The following is a 20,194-nucleotide window of genomic DNA, read 5'->3' as shown; positions in this document are numbered from 1 at the left end:
AAAATCCAACCATGACATCATCATTGCTTGGTAAAACTATCTGGAGTTTGAAGGGTGTTGCATGACATCGTCACAAACATAATGAACCCACACCAAGCTCAATCACAAATAGACTCCTGACCTCAACTAGTAGAAAGAAAGAAAGAAGGGCCACCATAAAAAAACAAAATAAGGTTTTTGGGTGGGGTTGTGGAGAGAGGGAATTGATCAGCCTGCTTCTGTGGAACAAAGTGTGGCATTCCATTGAACTGCAATACTGTGATTGGAGCCGACCCTTGGACTGCTTTGCAAACCTGTCCTGCTGTCTGGTTTACCTAACCAGGGAGTGAAGTCCATCAGTCGAGGTAGCGTGTATGTATGCGAGTTTGATCTCTGCTCTCTCACTCCCTCCCTGAATAACTCCCAGGTCAGCACGTATTCTACTGAACGGATTCCTCCACCTCGTATAGCCATGAAGATGCCTGTCCCTGTCCTCCTGCTCCTCTGCCTCTCTCTGGGACCCGTGTCCTCCCAGGGGGCAGATCAAGCTACTTTCGCAGCGGCACAGACTGTAAAACCTGGAATGTGTGACACTGCTATGCATTAGAAGTCTCATTTCCATTACTGCCTTTCTCAGCTGGTTTGACTTTCAATGATTTTGTTCCCCTCCAGCTTGGCCTGGGTATCCCGGCTATGACCAAGTGCTGTAACCAGCTGGACCACTGCTACGACACGTGCGGCACCAACAAGTACCGCTGCGACACCAAGTTCCGCTGGTGCCTCTACGGGATCTGCTCCGACCTCAAGAAGAGCCTGGGCCTTGTGTCAAAGGTCGAAGGTCAGTGCGTGTGTGTGTGTATGTGTTTTTTCTTTCTTTTACCTAAATGTTATTGCTATATTTTGTGCACTTCATGGAAAAAATATACAGTAACCTGTCAAAACTACAAACTGAATACAAACTTTAGCTGTTTTTAATAGAGCAGGGGTGGCCAGCCCTGGTCTTGGAAAGCCACAATCCAGCAGGCTTTATAGTAACCCTTAATCATCCATTTCTAAAGACTTGGAACAATTTCATTGTGGATTGTGGCTCTCCAGGACCAGGGTTGGCCACTCCTGGACTAGAGGGTTGCAGATCATTCCAATGGACTGTACTTTAGTTTCTTTACACAATCAGGGCATTGGGGACATTGCCACCTGGTGTAGATTGTAGGTAATGTTATGATGATGTCAGGATAATCTAGCATTTATTCTGATTGGATATTGTGGTATTTTATAAATCATTCAATCCCTCTCAGCCAATCAAAACACAATATTTTCAAATTTACAGTTCTTTATCTTATTTACCCATACAGGTGTCAACTGACAAACTGACAAGGCTAATTCCTTTATCAGTGTTATCTTCATGAGCTAATGCATTAGCCAAAACTACTGTCTTCTTGTGTCTTGAGTTATTAAAAATGAGTGAAGCTGTGGATGGGTGTTTTATAATTAGATTCCCTTTCTCTCTGTCTCTCGTACCTGCAGCTTGTGAGTCGGTAGCAGACACCCTGTTTAACACGGTCTGGACGCTGGGCTGCAAACCATTCATGAACAGCCAGAGGGCAGCCTGTATCTGTGACGAGGAGGAGAAAGAGGAACTGTAAAGCCAAGGACAGCCGTGCCAGTACCGGAGAGGCATTCCTGCACTATCAACACAGGCTATAACATGAAATAAAACAGTACAAGAACATTTGTATTACAGCGCATTTTAATGTAAGACTATGGATTTTTCCGGATTGTTGCGATGCTGGGTCCCGTTAAGGAATGCTGACCAGTTCCAGCCAACCAGACTTTCAAATTCTTGGGCCTACAGACACTTAATAAAATATACAATGGACATATAGCTTTGTGACTCCTAAGGGGCAGACTATGGTCTTTCGGATCGGTAAGAATAGGACACTGATCCTAGGCTCAATAACAAACGACACAATGGCACTCCAGGGGTGCTAAGAGCCTGCTGGGCTGGTAAGCCACTTTAATCAACTCCTTCATATGGCTTTCTTGTTGTTGTAGTCAGACCTGCTGGATCAGACAGCAGGAAAGTAGTTTTTTTTCATTTCAATTTTTCTTTATTTATTTCAATATTTAATTAATCAAACAGGAAGAACATATCAAAACAAAATAATCCTCCTGGGGTTGAAGGTTATGTCCTTTTAATGGATAAGGAGAATGAGATTCCCTCGGTTTTTTTCCACCACCTAAAAACATACAGATTATACAAAATGATGTGTGACCTTTTATAAAAATAAAAAAAAAATACAAAAAAAAATAAAAAAAGATCTGGTTTATATCATTTATATCATTGTAATCAAATCAATAAGTCCAGATATAATGGTTCTATGTTTAAATGGAATTGATTTTTATAGTTTACATTTTCTATAGTATGGTGTCGGTGAAACCTCTGTAGTTTAATCTCCAAAGAGAGCACCTCACACCTATACAATGTGGAGACCTTTAAATGGACTCCTGACTAAACCCCAGATGGCATTTAGTTTTTTTATTTATTGTTATTCTGAGCCGGTGTTGCTCACACATCTGTACTAGGTGGGTTTCCGGAGGGGGGGGGGTTGGGGGGTGGGTAGATAGATAGATCGGTAGATAGGTAGGTAGATAGGTAGATAGGTAGGTAGATAGATAGATAGATAGATAGATATTTCACACTTCACTGCCGATTCAAGTTACAAGGTAACATTTAGTTGTTTTGTAAAGTAAACGGTATGAAATTACTGATCTCTCTCAACCTGATTACAGACGCACCAGGGTGCTGCAGGTTTTCTATTTCATTTTTATTTAAGAAAGGAAAAACTATGAATAACAGCAACAACTGCCTATGCCAGTTAGTCACTTTGAGTAGTTCTGGGTTCTGTTGTTCAGAGATTGAGTTTTCCTCTAGAGCTCCCTTTAAAATGTCTGTGAGCTTGTCTGGAGAATCCTAGCTACCAGGGCTGAACAGGCTTCCTCGTTCCATTCAAATCATGTGAGATGTCACCTTAGACCTCTGGCAAACCCACTGAATAAATACTAAAGCTCTCAGAATTACACAAATTCTAGTATATCAGTAAGTGAGAAAATACAATGTTTTAATACTGCAATTCATTCCATAAAACATACATAATGATGCAAGAAAAAGACATTCAGCATATATACTACTACAGAATAACATACGGTATGGCTTCCTACTCTGTCTGTTATAAAAAACAAGAGTTTAAAGATATGAAAGAAGACAGGTAAAACAGAGAGACCTTTCCTGATGTTATTTACAAAAAAATAACTGTATAAAGGAATAAAGTACAGTGGCATACAAAGCTTCTGGAAACAGCTGGTCACAATCAACTGTAATATGTTAAAATGACCAGCAGGTAGCACTGGTGTACTGCATATAATTATGGAGGAGGTTACTGATACTCTCAGACTGGGCTGTGATTGGTTGTGGCGTGGTGAGGTTAGTCCTCACGGTCGATGACGATTGGCCCGCCGGTGAGGAGGCGGTGATTGAGGTGTCCCGTGTCCTCTCTCTCCCACACAGAGCGGCGCATACGTCTCTTGCAGCCCTGCGAGCAGCGAGAGCGGTCGTCTAGCAAGCCGCACACCAGGACGCGACAGTGCAGAAACACCTCCTGGAACAACACAAACCACACAGCAGTGAACACACTGCGATCATTCACAGAGAGGTGCAGTAGCTCGTGCACAGATTCCTTCTAAAAGAACAAGGGTCTATACTAGAAGATGGGAATTTTGCCTTCAAATGATGGTTACAAATGGATGATTTACAAAGTTGTTTCACCTTCAATGGAACTCGTATATTTGCAGAAATTAACTTGTCTATTTCCACATGTTTGTATTAAATCTTGTTGCACAAGTGGGACAGACAAGTTAATTTCTTCATATATCATATACCCTGTGGAAGTTCCATAAAGGTGAAACAACTTTCATTGTAATTATTTCATTTTTCTCTGTCACTTGTAAGCAAAATTCACATGTTATAGTCTAGGCCCTTGTTCTTTAAAACGGAACATAGGTGCACAAGCTAGTAGACAAAAAAAAGAACTCACAGCCTCCTGTTTAAACCACGTGGTTTATGGTAAAGTGTTCAGAGATAAGCTGGGCATTGAGTTTAGGAGTCAGTGCCCCTGTGTGTCTTACCCTGTTGTCTTTGCCCACAAACTTGAAGACGGGCACTTGGTAGTGCTTGACGAGCTGGTCCTTAGAGGTATACTGCTTCACCGTCTCGTCAGAGATACAACTGGGCAGGAAAAACAAGGGAGAGCTCTCAGATTCATCTGCTGAGTCGTGGCAGATACAAATCAATACGATGGCACAATTAGAACAGTAATCTTACCTACAGATTCATCTGACTAGCGATTTTCAGACCTTGATTCAAAATAGGTTAACGTGCCGTTTAGCAACTTAAAAAACATTTTATTTTCTTTTAAAGCAATTACAGAAAACGTACTAAAACAGTGAATTAACTTCTTATATTTATTAGTTACTGGCTTAAAAAGTGCATGCAACTATTACTGAGCAGAAACTAGCCGAAATAAAATATCAAAAATAGATGCATGAGCTAGTAAAGCATTAGCTAACTGCCCCTAAGAAACTTTGCTGCACAACCTCCTTTCCACACACTGAGACACCCAATTCCACGTAGAGTTTAAAACAAGAGGACAACCGAGACCAGCCCCCTGCTGGATTGGAGAAGCTCTTACAGCCCTCCGCGAACACCCACCCGTCCTTGATGAGGTAGTACTTCATGACTTCGTCCACCTTGGGGCTGGGCGTGGCGAAGCAGCTCTCCACCAGTGTCTGCAGGCCGTCCAGGTGCACCAGCGGCTCGATGCCGAAGTACAGGGAGTCACGCAGCTTCAGGGTGGGCGGGGAGCCACGGTAGGGTTCGGCAAAGTTGGGGCTCTTAAACAGCTCCAGGCTGAAGGGGAAGACGCCCTGGCTGCGGCCCGAGATCTCCAGGGGGGCGTTCTTCAGGTTGGGCACGTAGGCGTCTGACACCATGTACTGGCGCGGGAACTCGCAGGTCACTGGGATCAGCAGCTTGCTGGTGCGCACAATGATGTCACCGTTACTGCCCGGAGTCTGCTTGGGCAGTCCTGTCACGAGGTTACTGGCGATTATCTTATCATTCACAACCTTCGTGACAACGGGAAGAAAATGGAGTGTTTCAGTATATAATCAGAGTGTGAGATTTTCAGTGAAAACTACTGTTCCTCATTCTCATATCTAATGCGTGTAACTGGTATAATCATGAACCTGCATTGCCTCTATTTTGAATGATGGCCATTTTCCCATTGCTGATCAAGTCACTTGGGATTTATCCACACAGCCTGTGTTTTATCAGCCAATGTAGAGTGCTGAATTTTATAAAGCAGTAACACAAAAAAATGCCCATCCATTGTGTTACTGTAGCGGAACACAATGAGAAGCATGGCAGGTCTAGGGTTAGGTTTGGTGAAACCAGCCAGGCTTCCCCCTCACCTCCACCACGGTGCCGCAGGTCTTCAGGCTGAAGTTGATGTTGACATGAGTGCCGTTGGAGATGCCGCGACAGGAAGTGTTGGTCAGGAATAGCTCCAGACCCCCCACCAGGTCCTTGGGGACTACCACCTCGATGCCACTGGACCTGCAGTTGACCGGCACTGCCGACAGATGGAATGAGAGAGACACTCACACAAGGGCCAGAGTTAACACAGCGTTTACTCACAATATCAATCATTATATACACTTGGACCTGTATCTTATGGTGTCTTCTTGTGTGCAAAGAGGTTGGGTTTGTGCGACAAAAATGATGACACTTGAATGTTCTGAAATCTGTCGTTTCGAATGGCTGATTACCAATGTGCTAGTGGAATCGCCAGGGTCACGCTAGTCAATGCTTTGTGAAGAAGGTCCTGAGAGTGCGGGATGAATGCTCTGCGTACCTTGACAGGTGTGCCTGTCCGCTGACAGGGTGAGCCCGCGGGGGCACTGGCACTCGTAGCTGTCCCCCTCCATGGAGCAGGTGTGGCTGCAGCCCCCGTTGTTGTTGTGGCATCCTTCGATTTCTAAGGGCGAAGGTTCAGCTTATTCAATCACGGTTATACAAACACGATTGTGGCCAATATTTTCCTGTATGGGCAAATTGCCGCCCTTTATAGTAAATGTGTTACAACCGTATTACAAAAAATCCAGGACCAAAAATAAATAAATACATAGCAGGGACTTACTGCAAAACATTCTCACACATTCTAGGTTTTAATACAAGCTTGATTAGCTACAGTGTATTGGTAACAAGCTCAGGTAGTAAAACCAGGAAGGGATCAAACTGCTATGCAATGGGAGTCTTATTTTCTTCCCTGCATACTAACATCATTTTTACACATGTCTCCAAATAGGCCCCAAGGTGATTAATGGAATTGAATGTTTAATTTCTAAGCTAGCAAAATGGTGATCAATAATTGATTCACTGAATAATTGTTGCATCTCACAAAAAACCCTATTGTAAATGTTATGAGTGATCTGCTCACTGGCTGTGGACGTACCATCACATGTCTTCCCATCAGGACCCAGGATGCGCCCGATCCCACACTGGCAGCGATAGGACCCCTTCAGATTGACACAGATCTCTGCACAGCCGCCATTGTCCTGCTCGCACTCATTCACATCTACAGCACACAGAGACGACAGGGACATAGTGATCTGAAGAGCGGTGGATCTACCTAACAAGAGCCTTAAGCTCTACAGCAATCCTTCTTATTATTATCACAGAACGAAATATGAGGGGAAAGAGAAGGATTACCACTGGTCTTAGGTCTGGTGTTTTGAAGAAGAGATCATTGTGAAACAGTGTGAATGGGACGAGGAGGGGGGGCAATGAGAAAAACAAGAGAAAGAGTAAGAAGAGCTAGGGATAGAGAGAGGGGGTACAGTTAACAGATGAACAGATAGTAAGAAGACAGTAAGAACAAGAGAAAGGAAAGAGATAGAGTAGAGAAAGTGAGACAAAAAGAGAGAGAGATCTGAGAAAAAGATAGAGAACCATAGTTGAGGATGAGAGAGAGAGAGAGAGAGAGAGAGAGAGAGAGAGAGAGAGGAGACCCTGTTACCGAGGCAGGTCTGGCTGTCTGGCCCTAGCGTGGTCCCGGAGGTGCAGTGACAGTCCCCCGTATCCAGACATGAGCCCCTGCAGTCAGACTCGTCACAGATGTCATAGAAATCTGCACAGAGAGACCAAACAAACACACAGAACAGTCACTCACTCTGCTGCACTTTTAAAGGGCAAGCCTCCTTGTTCAAGGCAAACCGCTAAACATTGATGAAACCCTCCTGAAACCTGAACACTGACGACTCCCCCGGTTCAAGGTGCAGTTTCAATTCATTGTGTTGCAATGGAAGTACGGTCTGATTCCCCATCCGTGCTGTTATTTCATTTGAGCAGTTTTCATGATACCTCACACCAGAACTTTAGAGCAGAAACAAAGAACCAGCAGATTCACTTTTTGCATTGTAAATTAAAATTAAAAACCCGTTCAATAAATAATTTTGCAAAACGTCTAAAAAGTTATTAAATAACACTAAAAGAGTAAAAACAAGATATAAATAATGTACTGTAAGGTATACTCGAGAGAGAGAGAGAGAGAGAATTCAAAAGCAGCAATCACCAATCTGCTTTATTATTTCCAAAGAGAAATGCTGTAATTCATGAAGAAACGTAATTCATGAATTGAAACTCACTATTTCAAAATTTAGCTACGTATTAAAGGAGTAAGTTTTCAGTTTTCAATTGCACTTCTTTATTACTGATATATAATTTGAACGGCATTATTATTCTTTTAAAAAACGAAACGGGCTCACGTCCGCAGTAGACGTGAAAGCAGATCCTGGGTTTCGGTAGCCGGTACACGTAGTAACCCCCGGGGCAGGCTTTGACGTCAACCGTGGTGTTCCACAGGCAGCAGTTATCGTTGAAGCTGGCACAGGCTTGCACCTGAACGATGCCGTCGGCCTCGCTAGGGTGGCTGCCGTTCATCCACACGGGTGCGTGGGTGCCGCAGTGGTTCTCCGAGATGCAGAATGTGGGCATGGCGTCGCCCGCCATGCCGGTGAAGCGGTACCACTCCCCGTTGACATGGCTGTCGCACATGGGGGTGCCCACCGAGTTGTTGATGTGGTGCTCCGTGTTGCGCCACGGCTCGTTCAGGCTGATGTAGGCAGAGCACGGGTCCAGCACTGGGGATTGGAGCAACATGATAGATCATAAAGCGGTATGTAGTACACCCTTATACAAGTTTACCATCGTAAAAACATAGAAAAGTGTAATAAAGTATAGTGAGCATAAAGCATAGGTAAGCATTGTAAAGAACAGTAATATACATGTAATATAGTAATGCATAGCAATAGATATTCGACAAACTAGGGTAAACTATCGTAAATACATACGCTACTATAACCATGGGAAAAGCATGGGAAACTGCAAAAATACCGCGGGGATGTCATCCACAACTCTAAACACGCATTCAAATATCCAGAAGTCATAGCTGAGAGGTTATAGAGGCTCTATTCACACATCTTTAACCGGTGAGTCTGTTTTGAAGGATAATATTCGTTGCGCGGTTCCAGGCTGTTTTTGCCTTCTTTTACAACAGCCTTCAAGTTGCAGTTAAACTCATAAACAACGTTATTTAATCCTTTAGAACAGACACACACACACACAAATGTTCTTTACATTTTTAAGGGCTGTTTTAAGGACGGTGTTTTCAAAGCCAATTTCAATCAATTCAACCAATTTATGGACTATGAATTGACTTATTTTTAAATGTATATATTTTCTAAATGTGTATATACTGTAACATGTTTATTGTTTTCAAACATATGTAAGAAAGGAACTTTTAACCATTTTTGGGGATTGTTTATGAATTTGTGGTATCAGTAAAAATGGAAGTATTAAAAAAAGAGAGGTTTCTACGTTTATCATCATTTTCAAAGCACCTTTTAACCTAGGAGAATATATAAAAGCACTTCAAAAAATTGTTTGGTTTTCTTTTTTTTACCAAAAAAAAAAAAAAATCCCAACTCCCCTGATACCAATGAACCACACACACACACACTCCAACAGAGTGGAGACGCATTCAGTCTCGCTTGCTTACCGACCGCCTGTATGGGGTGAATCTCCTGTATCAGAGTGAAGATGAGCAGGTTGAAGAACATCTTGCTGTCTAAGCGCGGGCCTGTCCGTAGGAGATTTCTCAGCGCTGCTGGGTTCCCCTAGTCTCTGTTCCCTGGAGAGATGGGTGGGCTTTAATCCTTGCCCGCTGGGGGGCTTGTTGTTATCAAAGGAAAGGAGGAATCCGGAGGTGGGTTGGGGGTGCTCTTCTGTGACCTTGACCCCTGATCTCCCTCATCTCCAACAGGACAGCCTCTTCCCAGCATCCTCTCATTGTTCTCCCGCAGCATCCCTAGGAGGGCGCCTCTCTTATCCGAAACGTGTCCTGGTAGCTGGACACTTTCCCCTGATAGTGGGACGGGATGTGTTCCCAGCCCGTGTTTCTTCAATAACATCGCTGCTTCCATCCTCCTTTTCCAAAATTGGCTGGTATTTTTTTCCACCCTTAAAAAAACAATGCAATTGAGGTTCGACTCATTGTGTTGCTGTTGTTATTATTATTATGACTATTATTGCAGGTGGTCCTTTACACCTCAGGTATGGTCACTACAGGAGCTGCCCATTTTCCCCATAGTGCCATTATAAGGAAGATCACAAATACAATGGGTGTCTATTATCTAAACCACAGTATAGATCATTAAAACAGGCAGAAAGAACACAAATGGCAATCAACTATATAGTGTTATAAAATACAAACATTGCACTATAATAATCATAATAATAACAACATTGTTTTGGTATGGACAGCGTTTTGTTGTATTCATGTACTGGTGGTCGAGTTGCAGTTAAAATATTGATGTTAGTAGTTTTATCATCAGCCTTACACGGGCAGTCTCATTATACATGGGTCTCGCACCACCGCCTTCTATAAGACGACTGTAAAATACCGAAGTTTATTGAAAAAAATGATTGTTCACCATGTATAATGATAATAAAAATAATAATACTAATCCTCATCATCCACCAATGTTCACCTGTTAGAAGATTAAAATACAATTTCCTGCCAGGTACATTTTGCCCACTGACTCCTAAATACATTCCTGGACCTCACCTTTTCAGTGGAAAGTGCCAATAAATATTGAGAGGTCACCTATGGGTAATAAGGAAGGCAATGTTCAGTAATATATACATAGTGTACAGCTGAGCGTGTTGGAAGGTATCCAGCCATGACAACAAAGGTGAACATCCATTCTCTTTTTAGACATTTAATACTCACCCACAAATACATCCGAGATACAATCAATCAGAAGCACACACTCTTAGCTGAGTTCACAGCTTTTATTTACTACATTGCTTCAATACAGTTTGTTTGTTCTTTCTTTGATGACTGTCCAGGGGGCCGTTACCCAAAAGCTTCATCAGCCCAGCAGACACATTGCAAGCGCATTGTAAAAGCAGCTATTGCAAAGTGAGCTTCAGCATCAGCAATATGTTGCCACCAGCTTTGCTGTGGATGTAATGACCTAGTTAATTAAGAAGCCAATGGAACCAAATAAAATCTGGAACCAAGAGCTGGAGTATACATGGCAACTAATGTATACAGCCACCCACAAAGCTCATCCATGACCGAAACTATGAATAAATCACGAAAGACGCAGTCTCCCCCTCAATGTCTCATTTTTTACCACCTTTTTTATTTGAAAAGAAACCAACATAACTTTGACAATTAACATCCGAGAAAAGTCAGTACTGGCAAATGCATCCTTTCTTGTGCAAATAAGGGATATTATGGAAGACTGCAAAGAAAGTTATGAGTTAAATAATATCATGAAAAACAGAGGATGTTCTGTTTTAATGTGCAGGGAGACAGTGGTGTGGGATAATGGCAGTATTATCATGTCATTATTGAGAGGATGTGCGCTGCAGATAAGCAGAGGACAGCTGTCAACAAAGTGACCAGAGCAGGTCAAGGCTCCTGTGTTTAAAGTTACTGCTAATCACTGTAAACGGACGCCACTGGGGTTATATTAATCAGTCTGTCTGTGTCTGTCTTTTCCAGAAGCAAAAAGAACATGGAATAACAAACCAAATGGAAGTTGTCACCAACAATGCTAGTTTTTAAGAGTTACTAATTCAGTAAGATCGTGATTCAAGAAGTGCACACAACTCCGGTCAGTTCATTCAGAATCTCAGTTGATAACGATAGAATATTGGTTGGTGAAAAAAAAAAAAAAAAAAAAAAAAAAGTTTAGGGGAGGCATACAAACTAATCCCCTCAAAATATGCTTCCCTTTGGGACCAAATTAATTTGTCCAAACTGGTTTTGCTTGGGATTCAGTTACTCTGTTAGTAGCAAGGGATGAACTTTTTCAAGCAAATGTTCCAAAATGGCAAGGGTCAATAAACAAAACTTACATTTATTTAACAACTTGGTAAATATCACCCATATACCTAAATTGTGTTCTGACATTTTGAGTTTGATGCACAAATGACCAGTCTTTAGAGAGATTAGAAGCTCACACGACAACAAAGTGCAAAAAATGGATAAGCATTTATTATTGATAACTGAATTACATTTCTCTTTTATACATATTTCATAAATGATACAGGATTTTACATTTTTCTGTTTATCTCTTTTAGGATGTTTACTGCATCCAGTGCCAAAGAAAATAATAATTAAGAAATACAGAAAAAATCCATTGTCTATTCTTTAAATTTCATTTTTTAAATTTTATTTTAAAACATTTTATTTTTGGACACAAATGGGATAAAACATTCTAAAACAATGCACGTGTTTATATTCCTTAAAAAAAAAGAACAAAAGAATTTAAAAAAATGTAACAAAATTAACAAAGAAACGTGCATCCTTTCTTTTTTTCTTTGCCTAACATGCCATCAGTAGAGAGGGTCACTTGTCTTTTGCTCCTGTCTGTGGTATGATGTCTTCAAGGCACCTGGCGAATCTTCAGGAAACAAAGCATCAAAAGAACTTCCTCCCTATATACAGACTCTGTCGGGGGTAGGGTGTAGATGACAACTTTTTAAATATGCATTTAGTCTATTTATACAAAAAGAAATGTATTGATTTGCACTTTGCCCATATCAAACACGAGCCACAATTACCATTTCCCTCCACCGGGTGGTGCTCTTGTTTATGTTCTTGATGACATAATGACATCCTGGCATTTCTTTTGGAAGACCCCCACCCTGTCCCATTACCAGAGTGAAAAGTGGCAGGTGTAGCAAACTCGGCTCAGCTCTGATGCGGAGGAAACTGCAGGCAACCATTCACGCTGCTCAAGGCATTTCTAGATACAGGGTTTGATTTGGAAAATTAGTTGATTTTGATTCATTTTATTAATGTCTTTATTTATTTACTTTAATCCAGCAAGTTATCATTTGTTCCAACTATTTTAGGTATTTTTAAGTAAAAACTACATCTGTTTTGATTCAAATATTGAATCCCAAGTACTGTGCCAACCAAGCTGTTGGGCTGGTTCAATTCCCTGTCAAGGATGATGCTGAATATACTGAAGAGCCCTAGATACCCTTCACAGCAGAGCTGGCACTGCGCTCCCACAGCCCTTGTGCTGGATAGCCAAGACAGGCACAGCCAGCAGCAAAAGCTGTATCAAAACCTGGAGCAGTTAGTCCCACAGCTCTTATTTAAAAGAGAGGGAACAGGATAAGCTCCAACAGCAGCAATCTGATGCACAGTCAGTCCAGCTGCTTACTTTCATAACTCTCCATGGATAGAGGAGGCAGGTGCCACAGGTTAGTCCAGAGCTAACTTCTCCAGGAACATTCTCGACAGCATCAGCTGTACAGAGAATAATATTTCATCCAGACTCTAGAGAAACTTGGGAGCGGTCAGTACTGCCGCTGGCTCAAAAAACATAGCTCTCATTTTAGACAGAGGACTTTGGCACCTCCAGCAGCAAACCAAAAGAGGCTTGGAAACTTCAGCAAAGTTAGCTGCTTGATCTCAGAGAGAAAGAAGCAGCCAACAGACCAGGGAGCTCACGCTGCAAACACGTCTGAGATTCTGATACCGAGCAGCAGTCTTCAATATATGGTCAGAACTAGGAGTTCAGGCACGGCCACCACCGTCAAATGCTCAAGACAAAATGGTCTCTCAAACTATAGTACCCTTTGGAAAGGCACAGGGCAATTATACAAGACAGTTATTGGTTACATTCCTGCATTCTGCATGCTGTAAAAAAAACACACACACACAACCCCAGGTTCACGCTGGCTTTGGCATGGCTATCCCATAACCTTCTTTTTTCCACCCACTCATCGTCCTTGGATAGAAAATTAATAACAATGATGATTCATTGTAGGGTTATACACAACCAGAATTCAATTTAAAACAAAATACGATTAAAATAAAACCCACAAAGTATACTGTATGCCCTCCCTGCCTATTCCGATACATTTGGGTCAGATTGAAATGTTTTTGTTTTTAAAATCAGTACGTGAAAGGTGCTTGCTATTTACATGGAGTTGGAGATACAATTCCTCTGACAAAATCACCCCTGATTATAAACCCAAAATACAATTAAATCCTAATTTAGTTACATCCCAATAATCAATTTATAACACACTTCAAAAGTAGATGCATATATAAATCTGTTCCCTCATTCCAACCCAAATTCTTTCAACTAGCCACTTGCTGTAAAGTGTTGCCCCACCAGCAATTAACAATTTGACGATTCCTCTAGGAAGCAGCCCACAAATACGGCTTTTTTGTCATGATTGTGCCACTGCAGACTTCTGCAATTTGCCATTTCATTTTGTCTCTTGCAAGAGTACAGGAGTTATTAGTTTAAATATACTTGTGCTGCCCTTCAGCCAATTCACCACACTCCAATACACGATAGAGCAAACAAGATCTGAAAAGTCACAGTGTCACCTGATATTCTGGAATGAGGAAAGCAAGACTGCACCTGAGCACTTACTATTCAACAGAGTAGTTTAGCTAAAAGCCAACTAGAGAAGAAAAACAAAACAAACAACACAAATATTGAATGATGATAATTACAAACATCAAAAGATAAGGCATTCGAAGTGGCTTGCATTTTAGCTAGCTTCGTGGAAATTGGGAGGGGAAAAAGCCCCCACGGCAACACTGACCAGTTCAACAGGGTTCCAAGGGTATCAAGGTAATTATTTATGTGGCATGTGGAACCTTCGCAACTGATCCAGAGAGAAGGGGGGCTTTTCCCCCCTGCGCACACATTCACCAAGCCAATCTTAAAAGAAAGCTGATAAGGAGTGATGGTACAAACACAGTACAGAAAAATTTGTACCAAAAAACAAGGCTATTGAACCTACTCTTTGGCATCTGTGAATTCCAGTACACATCAAGGTACACATACATATATATATATAAAACAAATGATCACTATGTTCTCTATCCCTGGAAATCCAGCTACCACAAGCAACAAAATATTCAGTGGTTAAAGTCAGTGCTGTTGTGCGCTGTTGCAATGTTTAAATTATAATAATAAAAAAACACACCACACATAACTTTGTGAACATGTGGCTGCTTGCATTAGGTAGTCACTACACTAATGCATAACCTACCTTGTCTGCTCAACAAATTCATTGTGAAGGCTGGTTCATACTTCAATCCTGCAGCCACTGGGAGATGGTCACGTGACATGTCCAGCTCAGAAAAATGCAACTCTGGCAACCAGTCTCCCTTGGATCGACACAGTCGAACGAGTTGACTCGAAATCACCCTTCGAACGAGTCGACTTTACGACGGCGCATGATCGATGTGTGAACCTGCCTTTGGGAACCTGGGATCTGATTTTCTCCATCTCAGTGGTAATTGCACTTGATTTTGATCAGTGCATCTGAAATTAAGAAACGCCCCAATTACAATGAAAAGGGGCCATTGCATTTAAGATGTATTTGTCAAGCTGTAACCCTCTACTCTTTTAAATGAACACATGCTTCAGTATTGTTTCCATTTACTGCCTGTGAAAGCACAATTCATTTTATAAGAAGGGCATCCTCGCTTAAAAATAAATATGTAAGAGACAGAATTGCCCTGAAACCAAGGCCTCCATTAAAAGTTACAGGCTGCACTGGAGCACTGTGGCACCTGTAGTTTTATAATTGTTAAAATACTCAGTGCTGTGAATGTACAGGACTACTACAGTGTTTTGCCACTGAATATGATTGCCCAGTGGCCAGTTGCATGAAACGCCTCAAGTTAAATTTCCCATTAGTTTTCCCCTCTAGTTTTCCTTGATTTAAGGGTGCTACAGAAAGCAGCTTAACACATTCAAGTCAATACCCGAGTTAGAGGAAAATGCTTTAGTGTTCTACTCAAACTCAATACTCAAGGTGTTTTGTGCAACCAGCCCTTGATAATTACATTCGATTCATTGGGGCATCGTATGAAATACACAATTGAAAAAAAGAAAAAACAAAACATCATCTTTAGGTTCTTGAGTCATTATTGGGCCATTATGCAAAGTTTACCATGTTTCATTGCAATACAACCTGTACATTTACATTCATCATATACTGTACACTTATCAGCCATGGTATACTTGCATGTGTTCCTGTCCATGCACTCAAGGGTTGTGGGGACACTTTGCTATTGATGTTTAGGAATATGCCAACCTAGCACATAACTGTACCCTCTTGTGCTATAAAAGGAAGGTTTGCAGTTTTTAAAATGTTTCGTTCCTAATATATACACATACACCAAAGATCATTGTTTACAGTTTTATACAATAATCTACTTCAGTTATCGCTCGTGTGAGAAGTGCTTTGGGAATTCCCTCATGTCACTAATGTGCCACATCCAGTAACGACATGGGTCACTCAGCAGCAGGCTGTGCTGTGAATGGGCACCTTCGTGACGTTCATTTATCGCGGGGGCGACAAGACTGGGATTCCCAATGAATGGCAGAGATTTCAACAGGTATTCATGAAACCTTCCTAGAAAGAGGCTCCCATCATACTCCAGATCACTTCCATCGGTCTAACATTCTCCTGACTGGATCCGATGCTCAGGCCGTCGTCACTGTTGCTAAAGTCCGGTTGTGTTCGTTTGACCTTTTTTTGTTTGTTTGTTTTTTCCTTTGTTGAGCTGTATATTTTTCTTCCCTTCTCCCGTTTTATTATACTTTGTTCAAAAATGATTCCCTCCCCAAGTAGGAAGGTAAGAACCACAACTCTCCAGCCATGTCTGTTTGTGTTTGAGAGAGAGAGAGAGAGAGAGAGAGAGAGAGAGAGAGAGAGAGAGAGAGAGAGAGAGAGAGAGAGGGAGGGAGAGAGAGAGAGAGAGAGAGAGAGAGAGAGAGAGAGAGATGCCTAGGGGGTTGGGGGGGGGGGATGATTCAGGTTACTGAAGGTGTTTCACGGAGGGGGCAAGGGAGACGAGAGGGGGGAGGGGGGAGGGGATATTGTTCGGACCATCAATCCTTGTTGCCACTGATTTGCTGGACGGGTAGCTGGAGCTGAAGAGGGTCCCTCAGTCGTTTCAGATCCAGTTCAGCCTAGATAGACAGGGGAGAAGCAAGCAATGCTGCTGTTATTCTGAGGGGTGCCATGTTCACTACCGATACAAGAGAACCACCACACAATTCCATATCAGAACTAGACAATAAAAGAGAACTACCACACAATTCCATATCAGAATTAGACAACAATACAAAAGAACCACCACACAGTTCCATATCAGAACTAAATACAAAAGAACCACCACACAATTCCATATCAGAACTAGACAATACAAGAGAACTAACACACAATTCCATCTCAGAACTAGACAACAATACAAAAGAACTACCACACAATTCTATATCAGAACTAGACAATACAAGAGAACCACCACACAATTCCATATCAGAACTAGACAACAATACAAAAGAACCACCACACAATTCTATATCAGAACTAGACAACAATACAAAAGAACTACCACACAATTCTATATCAGAACTAGACAACAATACAAAAGAACCACCACACAATTCCATATCAGAACTAGACAATACAAGAGAACCACCACACAATTCCATATCAGAACTAGACAACAATACAAAAGAACCACCACACAATTCCATAACAGAACTAGACAAGCTGTTCCCTACACACGTACAAATGTAGATGCAACAATTCGTGTGCCCAAGAATAATACACTTAATACTTTAACTGAAAGAAGGTCCTTTGCATGTTTCATCATGATTGTCCAAGCATTTCTCTAGACATCTGTTGAAATGTAGACAGAGCCAGACCGTCTGAGCTAGAAAGACACCATATAACCCGAGATAACAATACACTCATTAACTTCTGCTACAGATAGTCCTTAGATGGTCCATTTGGACTAGCGGTTCTCTGGATATATGTAAAAATGCATGTGTGACATCAGACAGGACAGTTGGACAGAAAGACATGCAGCCTATATTTACCCTTGTATTCAGATACACTCAATAACTTGTGCTACAGAAGGTAGCAATTTCATCACCACTGGACAAGATGCATGCAAACTTCGAGCGCACAGCTGCCTGCACTGTAACAGTTTAGTTTTCTGCACTACAGTAGCGTATTTTCATGTCTCCAAGCCCCTTGGTCATTACCTCTGCAATTGCATCCTTGAGCTGATTGTATTTCTCTATGTCGAATCGGTTCTTTTTCGCTCCTTTGTGGAAAAAGAGCAGATACTGTCGGTCCCTGGCATCTGGGTAGATGTACTCCTGTGGAGAGAGTTAGAGAGGCAGAAGGAGTCAGACCTGGGCCAGATACACTAACCCAACTGAGAGGGAGGGAGGGAGGGAGAGTGAGGGGGGGTTATGATTCAGGCAATCGAACGTGTTTAAATACTGTATAAGCCTGTTTTCTGTTAACAGTGACTCAGATTCAGATGCAATTTATACAGCAGTATAAAGATTACTACGAAAGCTCAAGTGCGATAAGCAAACAAACAAACAAACAAAAGATACAACAATTATTTAAATAGCGTCAATATAAAAAAAACTAAAAAAAAAAAAAAGTCATGATGTCTGCAGACCAACGTCCTTTCTCTGTATGGGAGCAGCTGCAATCTCTTACCTGCCGTGTGAGGACGAAGTAGGCGTACATAGCCATGGAGCTGCCATAGGTGATGAAGTAGGTGACGGGCTCCATGATGTCCCAGGAGTACTCCCACCAGGTGAGCCGGGCCAGGATCCCAAACTGGGTCGCCATGTAGGCCATGCCGCCCCACATCACCCAGGTGGCCCTCTTCTCTGCTTTCTGACTCAGCTCTTCCTTCAACTGCAGAGGAGGCAGAGGGGCTTATGAGGCACGATGGAGGATACAGGCTGCACTGTGCATGGGAAGTCACCTGCTTATATAAGAGTACCCTGGTATTGTGCTTCACAATGCTTATCGATGTGTTCATTGTGCTTTATTACAATTTGCTGTGCTTTTACTATGGGAAACTTTTACACACATACAGCTAGGCCACACAGTTGGGCCTTTACCAGTTGAGCCACTTGGGGACCAGTAAGCCCAAGACTGTTTAATGAACTCATTTAATGTGTTTGAATAAAAATCTTGTGCATGCTACTTGTCAGATTTTTATGACTTGGGAGTTGATCTGATCAATCTGTGTTTATAAAACCTTCCCCTCCTTTTGTTTCGACTTTTATGAAAGGCCAAGTTTGGAGCCATGCGAAAAGTTGTGAAAGCTTTGATCGCTTCCAGGGGAGATTTCTGGCCTTAGTTTCTTGGGAAATCGCAGATCTCATTGCATCTAACTGGGCTCTCTGCATGACGGTGGGAGGAGTCCCGTACCTTCTCGAAGGGGAGGATCTGGGAGTTGAGGTTCTCCAGCCTGCCTATCAGCTGCCGCTCTTTGTGTAGCTGATGCTCCTCGATCCGCAGCGTGGTGTAGAGCTGCTGGACCAACATCTTGACATCACCAAGGGTCTCTGCATCCTCGTGAGTCAGGAGATCTGAGAGAGTCAGAGAGAGAAGGAGAGGGGGAGAGAAAGAGACAGACAGACAACGCTTGGGTTAGAGAGGAGAGACAGAGAGAAGACTGGACCAACATCTTGTCATTACTGAGGGTCTCTGCATCCTCATGAGATCTGAGAGAGAGAGAGAGAGAAAGAGAGAGAAGGAGAGTGGTTGGACATGCTTGACCAACATCTTGACATCACTGAAGGTCTCTATGTCCTTAAGGGCCAGGAGAGAGGGTGACAAGAGAGAGAGAGGACTGAATACTGGAAGAGGAGGAGAGGGAAGAGGAAGAGAGAGAAACAAACCTAATGAACCCCTGCCCTGCCCTGCCCTCCCCTCCCCTCCCCTGCTCTGCTCTGCTCTGCCCTGCCCCTCACCTCTCTTGGGCGGCCTCACGTGGTGCGTGGTGTCGTTGATGACCAGCTTGAAGTCGTCCAAGAGGAGAATATCGATGCCTGTGGAGGAGGCCACTCGAGTCCCATCTGAGAGAGACAGACAGATACCGGGTGAGAAATACCCTTAGAACACTTTACCAGTCACTTTGCATGGTCATTTTTATCCACTTTTCCCATGGTTATTCTATTCATTTACTATAGCTTACCACGTTTTGCTATATTTTGTTGTATGCTTTAACATACCTCTTTGAAATGCTTACCTATGCTTAACCATGATTACACTGTGCTTTATTACACTTTACTATGCTTTTATGATAGTAAACTTGTATAAGGGTACCATTGTCATGCCAACACACTGAACATTTCCACATCTTTCAGTTGATCACATACACTGGCTTTGCTTATAATTCAGGGGTTTAGCTGAACTGTGTCTGCAGGCAAAAACATATATTTGTTTTTAAATACGATAAACAAAATATAATTTAGCGATTAATCTTTTTTTTTTTTTTTTTTTAATGTTTTATTCAACGCTAAGCGTATTTCAAGTTGGGACTAAATGAAAGGAGTTAGTGAATCCATTGATGTCAATTAGTGAATCAACTGATTAAAACAAAACAGCGGCGTAGCAGGAAGAATACATTGCTTTAATGAGCAGCCCACGTTAATTCAAAGCTTTTAACAAAATGAACCACTTGCTGTGCAACAGCTCATTCAGAAT

The 20,194-nt window shown here is 42.1% G+C and overlaps 3 protein-coding genes across 4 annotated transcripts in view; 1 reads left to right on the top strand and 2 right to left on the bottom strand.

The window, feature by feature from the left end:
- Nucleotides 1-389: 389 nt before the first annotated feature.
- Nucleotides 390-2,327, top strand: LOC117417874 (group XIIB secretory phospholipase A2-like protein). The gene is made up of 2 exons (XM_034926030.2): nt 390-817; nt 1,504-2,327. Exons 1-2 carry the CDS (start codon nt 673-675, stop codon nt 1,620-1,622), a joined length of 264 nt encoding a protein of 87 aa, XP_034781921.2. The 5' UTR covers nt 390-672; the 3' UTR covers nt 1,623-2,327.
- A 750-nt stretch (nt 2,328-3,077) lies between these two features.
- Nucleotides 3,078-9,599, bottom strand: LOC117417718 (oncoprotein-induced transcript 3 protein-like). Its single transcript, XM_034029953.3, has 9 exons — nt 9,153-9,599; nt 7,861-8,235; nt 7,113-7,223; nt 6,549-6,671; nt 5,949-6,071; nt 5,506-5,666; nt 4,745-5,160; nt 4,162-4,261; nt 3,078-3,635 (listed from the first exon to the last, which is right to left on the bottom strand). The coding sequence occupies exons 1-9, from the start codon at nt 9,211-9,213 to the stop codon at nt 3,462-3,464; spliced, it is 1,644 nt and encodes a 547-aa protein (XP_033885844.3). The 5' UTR covers nt 9,214-9,599; the 3' UTR covers nt 3,078-3,461.
- A 2,042-nt stretch (nt 9,600-11,641) lies between these two features.
- Nucleotides 11,642-20,194, bottom strand: part of LOC117417734 (calcium uniporter protein, mitochondrial-like) — a 53,536-nt gene continuing 44,983 nt past the window's right edge. For both annotated transcript variants that reach the window (XM_034030016.3, XM_058985175.1), the window contains exons 5-9: nt 19,459-19,563; nt 18,914-19,074; nt 18,188-18,391; nt 17,716-17,832; nt 11,642-16,632 (exon numbers count right to left, since the gene is read on the bottom strand). In XM_034030016.3, the coding sequence (XP_033885907.1) occupies nt 16,552-16,632; nt 17,716-17,832; nt 18,188-18,391; nt 18,914-19,074; nt 19,459-19,563 (668 nt within the window). In that variant the 3' untranslated portion in view covers nt 11,642-16,551. The remainder of the gene's footprint in view (nt 16,633-17,715; nt 17,833-18,187; nt 18,392-18,913; nt 19,075-19,458; nt 19,564-20,194) is intronic.

Source organism: Acipenser ruthenus, chromosome 13 (assembly GCF_902713425.1).
Source record: "Acipenser ruthenus chromosome 13, fAciRut3.2 maternal haplotype, whole genome shotgun sequence".
Lineage (NCBI taxonomy): Eukaryota > Metazoa > Chordata > Actinopteri > Acipenseriformes > Acipenseridae > Acipenser > Acipenser ruthenus.
This window is presented reverse-complemented; position numbering and strand designations above follow the sequence as displayed.